This window comes from Malaclemys terrapin, chromosome 13, assembly GCF_027887155.1.
Source record: "Malaclemys terrapin pileata isolate rMalTer1 chromosome 13, rMalTer1.hap1, whole genome shotgun sequence".
NCBI classification, from domain to species: Eukaryota; Metazoa; Chordata; order Testudines; family Emydidae; genus Malaclemys; species Malaclemys terrapin.
Genome location: NC_071517.1, coordinates 6,829,830 through 6,844,527, shown reverse-complemented (window position 1 = coordinate 6,844,527; position 14,698 = coordinate 6,829,830). Strand labels below are relative to the sequence as shown.

General features: G+C 38.0%; 1 protein-coding gene across 5 annotated transcripts in view; it reads left to right on the top strand.

Moving 5' to 3' along the window:
- CEP112 (centrosomal protein 112) overlaps positions 1-14,698 on the top strand; it is a 291,150-nt gene that overhangs the window by 255,929 nt on the left and 20,523 nt on the right. For all 5 annotated transcript variants that reach the window (XM_054048114.1, XM_054048115.1, XM_054048117.1 and 2 more), the window contains one exon: positions 11,872-11,961. In XM_054048114.1, coding sequence (XP_053904089.1) covers positions 11,872-11,961 — 90 coding nt within the window. The remainder of the gene's footprint in view (positions 1-11,871; positions 11,962-14,698) is intronic.

The window sequence follows — 14,698 nt, the reverse complement described above, 5'->3', positions numbered from 1 at the left end:
TAATGAAACTAGTGCAGCTTTTGTGCAGCTCAGAGCCAGATCAACAGACTTTTAAAACATTATTAGGACTCCAGTGACACCAAATTTGCTTTGCTACAACCTTCTTAACAACCTCACCCAAAAAGGATAGGTTAGAGTCAAGAAACAAAATATACTTTTGGCATTGCTTTGGCAAATTTCAAAAAAAGAATTATGCAAGAAATTTGGAATTTGTGCACAATTATATTTAGGATGTAAGCCAGGTAAAGATGGACTTTTAAAATTGTATCAGTTTCATGGGGGTTTGTTCTTTGTTTAGTTTATTCTATTTTGCACCAGATATTCTATATCGCTAAAATACTGGGAAAGAAATCTAAAAAATCTATAGTAGATTTTTTTTCCCTTCATTTAATTTTTTTATATAAATTCAAAAAAGGATTTTGAATTGCAGATGTACTTGCACATATAATTTATGCTGACAACCATCTCCGCCATAACTTTGTGTTACTAACTAAATCAGACACATTTGGGGACAAGCTTATTTCCAATCAATTTGTTAGTATGTCTTTAAAAAAAATTTGACAGCCAATGCTCTCTAAAGTATATACTTGAAAAACAGTTTTCTTTTTCCTCAGGCTAATAAGATTAGATTATAGTAATCTATTTGACCAGCTGCAGAGGGCCGCCTTTTTACCTTTTTCATTTTTTCTTTTTCTTTTTAAGTAAATGAGTTTCATCTCAACGTGATTAAAAAAAATTAAACTTCAGAATGTTGTTTCCACCCATGTATTTAAATAGGAGCAATTGCATTATCAAGTGTGGTTGCAAATGTAATAGGGCTAGGTCTCATTAAAGACTTTGAAGAAAAGCGTTTGAGTTAAACTACTGTATATCCTACACTGCCAAGAACCATTGCAGGTTTGGCTTAAAGATGTAATTTTGAAAAGGTATTACTCTGCTGCCTTTCACGTCCCAGAGCATATATTGGATGTGCAGGCTCAGTTGATTCAAGCTAGCTCTTGTTCAGTTCAAAAAGCAGCCGTTTGCCTTGCAACTTAATGTAGTTGATTAAGGTGTAAAGACATGATTAAGCGCCTTCCTTCATCTTTTTGTGTGTGCAGTAGAACCTAGTGTTATTTTATCCAACAAATACTGCTCCTACTGCTACAGGGAGACTGCAAGCAGTCCTGAAAGTAGTAATTGGTAGTTCAGTCATCTGCCCCGCAGAGTACCACCTTTTAATTTTATACTTACAAAGAAGCAAATTAGCCTATTGATTAGAAATTCCTGAACCTTTAATATTGACTAGAAAAGGAGCAAAACATCATAAGATGCTTCCTGAAAATGTCTGAAACATCAGGGCTTCATGAATCTACAGCAGAGAATAGTTTTTTAAAAGAAGGTTGTAAAGAACTTTGCAGCCAGTGCAACATGCTGATTGCCATCTGTAAGCTGCTAAGTACCACAAACTTCCATTATAATCAATGGAAGTTGAGGGTCTTCAATATATTGCAAGATCTGGTTCCACTGTCTAAAGACTGAATTGTTTAGCAAGTGGTATATAAATAGGCTTTTTCACAAGGTAGGAGCACCTCAGAAACGTTGCTGGAAGTATTGATAGGAGCCTGATATTTGCTCTTTTTGAATTATAGGAGAAATCCAATGTGTGCTGAAACATCTCATGATAGTGTTACTTATTAACAAACATTCTCAATAGTAATCTTCCACTGATATATATCCAGTGATGCTACATTCCAGGTATGCTTATGGCATAGGTTGACATATACCAAAAGCTTAAAATTAACTTCAGGGCTTCACAGAAAACCTGCTATGAAAACGATAGACTCCTTGCAGCTTCCTTTACTTATATGATTTAATGGGGTGCGGGGGGGAAGTATCTAGTGGATCAGTCAGACATAACCTTTATGCACATTCAGCATAAAAAATAGTTTATTAGGCATTTAGCTTGATTGGGACACTTTTATTTTGCTTAATAGTCCTGAAATCAAACTGAAAGGCTGACTTTAAAAAATACCTTTGCATGTGTGCTCTGAGGTTGATAACAAACTCTGCAATTCAAGCTTTAATAACTAGAGGGAAGCTAAGAAACTTCAAAAGGTTGTGTGATAAATGTTTTTGACAATGCGTCAGCTGAACATTAGACAGAATCTTGGTAAATCCTCTCATTCTAAGTGGTTTAAATTGGAAGTTTTGAACTTTTTCTTCATAAGTGTATGCTAAGGATGTCATGGTATCTTTGGGTTTAAAAGATCCATTTTATCTAGAATATATGAAATACCATGTGTTTCCCCCCCACATCCCTCAAAGTGAAAGCAGAAAAGAAATTAAGTAGTTGACTTTCCTTTCAGTGACCTCTGACCTCCAAACGCTCCCTGAGTACTCTTGACCATGATCCTAATGCAGCTTGGGAAAGACTTGCTTTAAAGCATACAAACAAGATATTCCTGTAGAAATACCGCAGTAACTGGAGTCTGATCGCTGACAAGCATTCCGAATATCTTAATCATGACAACTCTAATGCGTTCTGGTACTAGACAAAACAGTGTTTTCACATGATAATACCACTGTTTGTTGTTTTTTGTAGGTCAGTGAGAAGGACATGTGAAAGCCAGTTTATTATTGCTCTTTGAATCTCCCTGTCATTCCCCACCACCACCACTGCCACCTCAAAAAATCTTGTGTTTTATGTTACCGTTTTATTTGAGTTCATACCTTTCCAGGACTTATCTTACCTTATTTCACCCTGTACGTTCCAGTTTAGCAAGGTGCTTAAAGCACATGCCTAACTTTAAGCGTACCAGTGGTCCTGTTGACTTCACTGGAACTGCTTGCATGCTTAGAATTAGGTTCATGCTAAATACCTTGCTGAAAAAGGGACTAAAATGTTGGGCCAGCAAACCCAAAACGTTTCCAGAAAATGCTGAAAATACACAAACCAGGATCTAGCAGAAAGAACGCAATGGTACAGGAGTTTGCATCGTTAGAACCAACAATGTTGAAAATCTTGACCAAGAGTATTCAGAGAACTCTGGAAGACACCACTTTGGATTCCCAGATGCAATTTGTTGGATGGACTGAGCTGCGCAAGAGCCAAAGTATATAGTGTATTCTATGACTTGTATATAAGTCTTGAAACTTAAAAACAGGGTGGTCTTAGATCCTATGATATTCAAGAAAACGTAGAGTAAACAATCTCTCTCTTTCATGGGTGGTTTGGTGGCCTAGTAGCAAACTGTTCCCTGCTACTACAGAGACTTAAGCATGATCTTGGACTCCAATGCTCTTTTTATTTCCCCTCCCCCGCACACTAGTGGTATGATCAAGTGGAGGGGGAGGAATCTTGCGTTACACAACAGCAATTCCTACTGGCAAATGTAAGAAGCCGTATTGACAAGCTCAGAAGAGAGCCCTGGCCTAATTTTAAAAAGCTTCAAGAGTCACAGCTAAGGCCAAATTCCCAAGAGCTCTCAGCTCCCATGTAGGCACATCAGCAAAGTGGCCAGATTTTCAGATTTGCTCAGAATCTAGCCATTGTTCTCAGGGGGAGCTGCTGAATCCAGAGTCTTTTGAAAATCCGTCTAATTCTTGACCAAAGAAACTTGTTTTTCATGGTGGTAGCAGAGAATGAGGAAAATATGTTGGGGTTCTTTTAGAGGCATATAGCACTGTGGGGAGCATATTTTTGGAAAAGATTCACTGGTTAACACTTGTGTTTTCATTCCATGGTGTGATTGCTGTTTGAACATTGAGAAGCAGTATTAGTTAGTAGTTTGCACAAGAGATTAGCTATCAGGATTCCTGGAGTCTATTCACAGCTTTGCCACTGTCTTGCAGGACCCAGGAAAGTCAGTTACTCCCTATGCCTCAGGTCCCCATCTGTAAAGAGTATGTAATCCTTATCTATCTTACATTGGTGACAAGGCTTAATTGCTCATAAAAGGCTGAGAGAACCATGGGAGGAAGGTGTTATATAAATGGAAAATATTGTTTCAGATGTTTTAATTTTTATCCCTGGTGTACAATAAATCATCGGCGCTATCTGTATAAACATAAAAATAATTCCAATGTTATTTATAGACTGTGGCTCAGATTCTGAAAGGTATTTATTTAGGTGTTGCTGCAGTAGTGTTGCAACACCTAAGTGAGGTAGGTGTCTACATCTCATTTTCAAAAGGGATTTAGATTTCTAACTCCATTAGGCAGTGCATTGCTGAGCGTCACAAAGCCGAAATATTTTTAAAAATCTGGGCCTGTAAGAATAACTTGAGTGATTAAACCCACAAACTATTTTCAGAGCAGAATAATAATATGAATTTTTTTCTTTTTCAGTTGCAGTAATATTGACCACTGGATATAGGCTGAGGGGGAAGCATTGTTTGTGAAAACAAAGCTATTGTTTTGACACAGACCACAGAAATGTTGCTTTTCATATTGAATCAGTAGCCTAATGAGTAGTGTAGCAATAGTTCAACATCAAAGCAGAATTTCTTGGATATATGGTGTGTTGCAACAACAGCTAAAAAGTTCCCACCAGAAAGGAATTTTGCCATATGTGAATAGCATACATATGTATTAGGTTAAAACCATAAGATTTCCTTTCCTTTACACCAAAAACAAGAGAGAAATTGAGCACAGAGGTTTTGAAACGATCATGCACTGGAATGCAGAACAATAGGGGAAAAAACCAAGGTCCAAATTCTTTGGTGGCGTAAATGGGCAAAACTCTATTGAAATCAATGGAGCTGCATCAATTTTGCACCAGCAGAAAATTTGACCCAAATCTCAATCCTTGTCCCTATACTTTTGTGACTCGAGCACAGCAGTGGTCTCTGGAATGACATTTTCCCAAGTTTTATTTTAATAACAATAAGCCCAGCCACCTTTCGTGCAGCGGTTCTCAAACTTCGGGTCAGGACCCCCAAAGTGGATCATGACCCCATTTTAATGGGGTCGCCAGGGCTGGCATTAGACTTGCCTAGGCCTGGGGCTGAAACCGAAGCCTCAGCATCACCGCTCAGGGCCAAAGCTGAAGCCCGAGGGCTTCAGCACTGGGCAGCGGGGCTCAGGCTACAGGCCCCCCAGTTGGGGCTGAAGCGCTTGGGCTTTGGCCCCCCCTGCCCAGGGCGGCGGGACTCAGGCAAACTCAGCCTTCACTCTCCCCTCCCGGGGTTGTCAGAAACCGGTCGTGGTGCAATGAAGATTGAGACCCCCTGCTTTAATGTAATGTCACCCACAGGATCACACCACTTTATTTAATCAGGGAATATTTGAACAAAGAGAACAATTACTTAAAAGGAGATGATGGGACATTAATTTAGTTGGAGAGTACCTGAGATTACTTTTGATGATAAACTTGACCTATTTTTCAACTAGGAGCTGCAGTTGCTTCTATAAATAGAGAAACCACCCAACTTAGAAGATGAATTCTTGCCTGTGTGATCTTTAGACTATTCCTGACCTACCACTCCATAAACAGATGACAGGGCTCCGGGTTGTGTCATTGCTATTTTGTCACGGTTTTAGATAGTTTACAAGTGCATATGTAGTTCTAGAACAAAATGCTGTGTAGTTTGTGTTCATGTTTGTATAGATTTTCCTTAAGCTTCCAGAGTTAGGCTTTTCTTCACATGTTAGTGGAGAGAAAAGCCATAAATGATTTTAATCTGAATTAAAGAGATATGCAAAGGGAGACCTGTACTCCAGAATTGTTGGCGCAGATTTTGAGAGTGTAAAGTAGAAGCACTCTTCAGTGGGCATTGTTAGTGAGAGAATTAAGACAACAGTAGGTAATTACAGTAGCTTTTATTACTGCATCTTTCATTAACTAATTATATTAATTGGGTAATGTATGTGAAGCCCTTTGAAGATGAAAAGAACTAACTATTATTACCCCTATTATTAGTATTACTCTACATTGATCATAAGAACTGAGGCCTGTTCTCTTCTTGATGTGCATGCATAGCTGCTTTGCAACCAGTAAGAGTTATGCATGTGTATCAAAAAGAGAATATGCCCCTACCAGGCTTATGCTGATCTTGATGAACAATGACTTTCGAGTCTAACACCCTGCTCTTCAAGATTAGAATACTGTCAGGTCTTGCATGGAGAACATTTTAAAAGACTTCCCCTTCCCTACAAGCCTCTCTTCTTATTTATTCAGCTAATTATATTGAAGAGGAGGAATAGCATACCATGTTCACTGTGGCCAATTCTGTACCACTGAAATCATTGGGAGTTTTGCCATTGACTTTAGTTGGAGCAAGAACAAGGCCTGTGTGCTCAGTAACTTACATAAAGGAGGAAATAATTTTCGTTGAAGGTTTCTGAAGAAAATACAATAGTGAAATACTTCACATTATGCAAAAATAGGTCAAAACAGTTTTGGTTTCTGCCTGTTCAGTTTTTCCAAGTTTTTATGCACAGTTTTTTCTCTTTAACTATTTCCTGTACAGTGGTTAAAGTACGAGCAGAACATTTTTTCATATATTAAAAATGAAAAAAAAAAATCCTTCTTGTATCACCATTGTATGCTTGTTCGTTTGATCCTTCCAGGTCTTTTTTTTTTTCTTTCTTCCAACTAGACCTTGTAACTAATGCCTCACTGTGTGTTTCTGTCTGAAAAGTGACTTTGTAGAACTGGCATCATGCCATTCCATATTTATGTCTGTGACTCCAAGTCAAAACTATATGGTTTACAAGTTTTAAAAAAAATCTGTCACCGTTGCAACCTCTGATTTAAAAGTCAAGTTGGATTTTTCTGGTCTCATATGTCACCCACCAGTATAAAAGATTTTGTAGGACAAGTGCTGCACTTACTTCCACATGTGCAATCCTATTGTCTCCAAACCCTGTTCTCAGTTACCAAGAGTGGATTTGCTCTTCCAAATGAAAGTTTAGTTAAAAGTTTAGTTGGCTCTGCTATGTTCGTGGGGGTTAAAAATAAAACCTATCCAAGCCATAACATTCTGTTCACACATTCCATCTATCTGCTAAAATCCCCATCGTATCTGAGTGTCTCACAGATATTAACAAAAGCAGTGTTAATATCCCCATTTCACAGTTGGAGGAGAACTGAGCTACAGAGACATTGAGTGACTTGCCTGAAGTAATAAAGGAAGCCTGTGGAGCCAGGAATTAAACCCAGATCTTCCGAGTCCTAGATCAGCACCTTAACCACAAAACAGTCCCTCCTCTTTTCCATCAGGCCCGTGACTATCAATTTAATGTGTTCTTTGCATCTTATGAACAGTTAGTTAAAACTCAAAAACATTTGCAATATAAAATGTTTTAGTTTTTTCCCATTTTTATCAATAAATCTAATGAATGTGCCTTTTTCCGCAGCTGTAGTTCACCCACATTGTTGCAGTAGAGCTTATTATCTCATTTACATGTTTAAGTGCTTTTCAAAGTGTAGGATATCTGGGCTGGAAAGCAAAACATTTCATTTCTTTGTTCTCAAGCCAACACAAAGCACTTCCAAGGTCAGGTATGGTGTAGACTTTCAACAGCAAACATGTTTACATGGCATTTGAAAGCCAGTATAACTGAAAAAATACTGTCTTTACAGCAGTGATGTAAGCCAACTCAGAAAAGCTGAGAAAGGGATGAATTTTGTACCTTGAACAGTTTAACTGATTAACAAACTGTTAACGCATGTCAACAGAGTCCACATGGACAGTTAGTACATGGCAGGCTAGTGTGGGTAGAGTCACACCCCGAGTTTGCAGCAAACTTTGTGTGTCCAGACAAATCCTAATTTGTTACGCTTTTGTTTTCCATTTGGAAAAAATGGAAACTGCCTTTGTGGTTCAAAACTTAAGGCTGGATTTTTTAATTTTTACACTATACTGTGTTGTCCATCCCATCAGTCATTAAACGTAGGCATCGGTATTCCATGGGTAGAACTTTGCATTTTGAAGATTTTGCATAAAAGCTTATACTTCCATAAAACAAATGCCCAGTTGTGTTACTGAGTAATTGGGGTGAGTGCAGTATAACCATTTTTTTTGCTGAATAATGACTTTTGAACCCTAATCCTATGTTTAATTTTCCAAAAGAGAGGTTATACCGTGCTCCCAGGATAAGCTGTCAACTGTTTAATACATTTTAAGTGCATCCTGCATGAGGACAGGTAGATTGAAGAGCTTTGTGAACCCTGGATTCATAGCTACCCTGAGCCGCACACTCGGTAAAACCTTGGATAACATTCCCCCCGCCCCCTTCTCTTTTTTTCTTGCAAGTCAGTCAACCTGGCTTCAAAATTCAATACAAACTTGGCAGCATTGAATAGCAGACATTGCATCCAGGCTGTTCTCCTTAAATATGAGGTTTTAGGCATTCAAAGGAATTTTGAGTGTAATTACTAAATATCAGAGGAGGAGGGACATTACTCTCATTTGAATAACAGGGAGCTGCATATATCTGAGTATATATTTTAACAAAAATCCTCTTGCCAATTATCGAACCAACATTTCATATTTCACAATGATGAGGTAATCAGAAGGTGATAGGTTTCAAGTCTCTAGCATCAATAGTCTGTGGAGCATTTTGAAGGGTTTGTGTCTCAAGAATCTTATTAACTATAGTCCAAGAGTAATGTTGTTGGAGCGATCTTCCTTCGGCATAGAAAAGTGAGACTAGATATAAAAGTCTCCTTGTCTATGCTGTGGAAGTGCCCTTTTCATTGACACTTTATGCAGCTTTACACTCTGTTTTCTTTTGGGATATCCAGCAAGGTTCTTACTGTGTAGGAATGGGAATCTTGCACAGGGAAATTATTTATCTGTAATTCTTATTCTCTGGAGATATTGATATGCAAGGATCACACACCTCCAACCCCACACTTTTTCTTTTCTTTTCTTGGATGGGCTTTGATATAATGCTGATTATCTTGATTTGATGTTTCCTTCTGGATGCTTCACTTCCCATGCAACGAGGAGAACTAATGGAATCATTCAGAGAACAGCCTTGCTACACAACAATGGCTGCTGTGAAGTGACCAGTATTGGACTTGGCTCGCACTCTACCCCGCTCAGAAACCTTAAGTGCTAGATGACTTCACCAGACTCTCACAAAGGAGTTAAATGTCTCTCCACCGTCCCAACACCCAAGCACGTTAAGGACTGACAGTTATAATAGATAATGGGAATTGTCTATAAACTCACACAATATATTCTATGTTGGATAATTGTTTAATGGTAATGATCTCTGTAATAGAATAGAGTTTACAACATTTTAAGAAGCAAATGTATGATAGTTAAACCCACATATCCTCAGATTGTCATGTACTTTTCACTGTAGGCCCTCTGCACAATATATTTGTGTGCTTTAAGAAAATAATAAAGACAAAAGGGGGAAATTGATGGATGAGATGGTGCTTTACAAGTTCTCTTCAATGGTGCCAAGTTGTTGCTGTGTTTACTATCAGTACGGTCTTGGTGGATGTATTTACTTGCTCCGGACTTTCCTAGTGGAATCCAATGAAAGTTGTTGTTTTTTCTCAAAGACGAAAATAAAATAAAACAAAAACGTATACATGCATGCTTTTTTATACCACAGAAACCAAGCAAATGAATGAAACTTTCCAGTTAGAGGAAGGTTGGCAGCTTTGAGTGAAGGAAATAAACGTGGTGAGTGGGTGGCATCAGCACAGTTGAGGATCCCTTCCAGTGTACGAACAATTCCCTAATTCTCTTTTTCACCATGACATGCTAGATGGATGATATTAGTTGCTCAATTGAAAATGGAGGTAGAAGGTGGGTCCTGTAGGATCTCAGACAGCTAATACAAATATGGCTATTGGACATTCCTGATTTTAGTAAAAAGGGAAACAAATTTCTCTATATGCTCAATCCCATTGAAATCAATAACAAAACTCATTGAGTTCATTGGGTCCATGGCCTGCCTCAATTGATTTTCTAGTACATGAAAAGACCCCATTCTTTTTACAAATTCATGTAATAGTATGACATAATTATTTGAATCCTAAGTTATAGCTCTATTTTTAAATTGCCATATCAGAAATACTAAAACAAACCACACGTTACATGAATAATTTTTTTCAGGATATTAATACAATGTATTGAACTTCAAGACGTGTTGAGCACAGAAGACTGGCTACAAAGACTGATTTTCAACATTGTCTAGCAAAAATGATAGTGTAAAAGCCACTGTGCAGGCTTAAAGTTCATTCCTGGGTCTGGTTAAACTTTTTGGCATCAGAATATGTAATGGTCTTATAGCTTTAATACTTTAAAGTTAACGCCTGGCATCACTTCAAAACAATGTGCAAGATCTGTCATAACTAGTCCTCTTATCTTATCTGAATAGCAATTTTATGCTGTAAATGATTTGAGACTACAGTATTTCAGTGCTGTGGAAAAGAGAGAGATTTTTTTTCTGTTAAATCTTTAGTACTGCAAGTACCTTTAATTATTCCGATTTATTTATGGGTATTCCACGTTCAATAGCATGTGATATCATACCACATGCTCTGCAAAATGCATTAAGGGAACACAATTTTGCTGATCTCTCTTTTACAGCAGATTTTAGAGTAGCATGTCCATGCTGTTTAGATTTTTAAGTCATTATAATTATATTTGTTATGATCGTCAGATCTAAATTTCCATTTTCAGAGACAGTCCTGACCCTGCTCTGTACTTTCCAGCTGATACACTAGTTGTGTTCCCAGTTCCTAGTCTTCTACAGATAACCCTAAATGCTTCTCTTCTGCTACCATCACCACCTCTGTGATGGTGTCTCTCTAGCATAAGCATTGTGCACCTTGCTTCAAGTCAACTCTTGAGGTACCAATGCCCAGATTCAAATGGGGGCCTATAATTAAGCTTTAGTAAGTAAATATTCAGTGTGCATTAAAACATTTAACGATAACGTTAACAAACCTTTTTGTTAATTGTTTAGTTGTTGGAATTATCATATTTTGATTATAACCTCCTTGGGACATGAACTGTCTTTTTGTGTGTTCTTACATCATCTAGCACTTTGGAGCCTTGGCCTGAGAGTTGGGGCCTGAGGTCCAGCAATACAAATAAATAATAACAAACCAAATAAGTAATGGGTCTCATCTGATTTTATTAAAAATTGTGATGATTTAAGAGCAAGACAAAGATCAGTTAAATTAGCATTGTTATTAGCAATCATTATTTATTGGATTTGTATTTCTCATTTGTATATATATGTGCTAGGTGCTTTGCTAGCAGGTAAAGCCTTACCTCAAAGAGCTTACAGTTTAGATAACCTTGAGTCCATTTCCACTGCAGATGCAAGACATGGTTCCTGAGAGAGCAGATTCCCCGCCCCCCTTAAGTCAAAGTACTGGTGCACCATGAAATCATTACAAACAAAACACAGGTTGTACAAATAAAAAGAGTAAGGGGAACTTTATGAACATTAGCAATACTTATAAATAGATGAGAGAGCTCAATTCTGTTACCCTTACTCCTACATTGGTAGTCCTGTTGTAATCAGCGGAACTACCTGTGTAGTAAGGGGTTAAGTGAGAATAAGTTTGTCAGTGGCTCTCGTGATATTGTTGAAAACGAAGATTGAAGAGTATACAATACCCAGGACTTTCGCTACCAGCTGAACGCAATTACACCTCTACCCTGATATAACGCTGTCCTCGGGAGCCAAAAAATCTTACCGCGTTATTGGTGAAACCCCGTTATATGGAACTTGCTTTGATCCGCTGGAGCACGCAGCCCCGCCCCCCCGGAGCACTGCTTTACCGCGTTATATTCGAATTCGTGTTCTATCAGGTCATGTTATATCGGGATAGAGATGTATATGGGTTTTTTTCCTTCCATCTTCTAATTTTTAACGTGTGTTTTGTATTGATTGATATTGTTTCAGGCTTTACAAGATGAAATGGAAAATTATTGCAATCAGGTACGGTCTACAGAAAAGAAGCTGCAGCACAAGGAGTTGGAGACACAGGAACAGGTAAACTGTACTGTCCTACTAGATTTCTTTCCTTGGGCAAACAAACTCGACATTTGACAATAATATCTTGCTTCAAGAGAAAATCTTCTACCATATTTTCAGCTAGCTTTCTTTTTTGTTTTTGTTAATAAAAGAGAATTCAACTGTCTGAACCCCAGGGGCAAATACTTATCCAATGCTCTTTGTTTCAAGATGGTATTTCAGCTATTTTAGCTGTTAAATGATGCTTTTTAGGCAACAATATTGTTTTGAATGGAGGTTTCTGGTATTACTATAACCTGTTATTTCATGACTTCTGTTAAGAGAGCTATAATTTGACAACACTTGGGATAAAAAAAATGTTTATTGCAGATCTTATGTATTCATTGTGTTAGAGTATTGTACATAAATGATTCCATATGATTAGCACTGCTAAGATTATTCTGGACATGGTCAGTGAAATCAGAGATTCCTAATGTTCATTTTTCCTCAGTCTGCTCCATTGCAAAGCTCACTATTTGTAATGTACAGGTTGGGGAAATTAATCTAATATTGTTATCAGCAGGGCCGGCCCCAGGCAGCCAAAAAAAAAAAAAAAAAAAAGCCGCGATCGCGATCTGCGGCAGCAATTCGTCGGAAGGTCCTTTGCTCCGAGCGGGCGTGAGGGACCGTCCGCCGAATTGCCGCCGAATAGCTGGACCTGCCGCCCCTCTCCGGAGTGGCCGCCCCAAGCACCTGCTTGCCAAGCTGGTGCCTGGAGCTGGCCCTGGTTATCAGAATTGTTACATAAAATTATCACTGAAATGCAAAGTGATTTGCCTGCATTAGAACCATGTTGTAAATTGAAATATGCAGGAAAATACAGAAGTAGTAGAGCTTGCACAAATCCACATATCCCAGTCTTTGATCATGAACTCACACAAAGAGTACCAACCTGATGTAAGGAGAGATGAGTTTGTAGAATCTCCCCTCGTCTCTACTGTTTTTTCTGTACTGACTTGTAAACACTTGTGCAGTGTTTCAGATCCTGATTCGGTGCCAAAGTGCCCATGGCTCATTCTTTCTGTTCCTGTATCTGTACTTCCTAGTACAGTAACATTTCGGGATAATCATCGTCAGAGTATCTCAAAAAATTCATAATGATTAGCAAGTATTATTGTCCTATTTACAAATGGGGGCTGGCCCATTGAGACACAGACATATAGTGACTTGACCATGGTAGTATAATGAGAGTAGCAGAGTCTGGAACAGAACCCAGCTTTCTTGAGTCCTAGGTCCCTCTCCAACTATTAAATAGTGTTTTCAAGCATCTCTTCTAGATGTGTCAAACTGTTTGCCTAGTCTTCTGCCCTAAGCTGTTTTTTCCTTCCAGTAGGTGTTTAACTCATTTTTAACGTATTAATATCTTAATAGTTGCAGTTCTGTTGGTGCCTTTGTTAGTTCATTCCACACATATCCTCTTGAATAAAAAGTTTCTTAGGAACTTCCTTAATACCCATTCCTTTCTTAGTTTCAGTTTATACCTTTCTAGCAGTTTTTATGGCATTCACCTTCAGTTATTATCTTCTACTTTACATCTCAGTAATGTCCACTCAAGTTCCATTCCTTTTCTAATTCTTTTATATCTTTCATGTAAAAGAGTTCCCCAAAATTGTACTTGTTCTTCTAAGCATTGGGTAATGTTCAGAAATGTCTGAAGTGACGTAGGATCCTAAGTCCCATTTTCAGACCTGAGGTAGAAGCCAAATTCCCATTGATTTTTGCACCGTCAAGTCCAGAGCTGCTTCTGCAATTTGTTAATATATTAGCACTGGAAGATGCTGATTCTTAGCCCCAGTGAGTTAATCAACAATTGAGACTTTGTTGAATGAGTTCAATCTTACAAGGTTACTCATCTTACAAGGTTTTTTTGAGTCTTTCCTTTTAATTTTTTAATATAGTCTCTCTCTCTCCAGTAACTCAATGGTAAAATGGATATCTGATATATTTTTCATTGTTATTCCTTGGCCAGACTACCCATAAATATGTTCAGAGAAGGGGCAATAATGGTAGACCGCCTCGGATCAGCCACTTAGGCGGTTGAGATATTCAAGGCACTTACTTGGAACTTTCTTCCTACACTTACCAAATATTGTTGCCTCGATACCGCATTGCATAAAGGATTGAAATTTGCCTTGGCACCATTACAAAGGACAGTTTTCTGGGCTTTTACACGTCTCCTTTAAAAAAAATAATAGGAGGAAGGGGGTGGGGGTTAAACTGCTTCTGCTTTTCATTAAAAGGAAAAATTCTGTGTTTTGATTCTATAACAACAACAAATAAGTGAATGAGACATGAAAAAAATATTTTGTTGTGCTTTTAATTAAAAACAAAAAGCTGGTTCTTGTTATGGCTTGTTGGGTGGCATTTTAGTGCTACATGTTTATCTTATTTCTGTAGGGACATCCTTATAACTCTGCAGTCTCCAGAAGCGATTGACGAATTTACTAAGCTTACCCTTTGTTCCTTACAAAGAATTAACCTGTTCCTTATTAAATTGGTCAAGACAGATACAATATTTACACACACATTCTACACAAAACGCTATTAAAAGATGATTAAGGTTGCAAAGTACTAAGGCAACTAGAACTGAATGCAATATCCCAGTTGAGAGTAAGCTATTGATTTGTATAAAGTACTATAATATTTTCCATCTTGTTTTCTGGCCTAGTCTTTGTGCACCATAACATTTTGTTTGCGTATTTGACCACCACGGCAT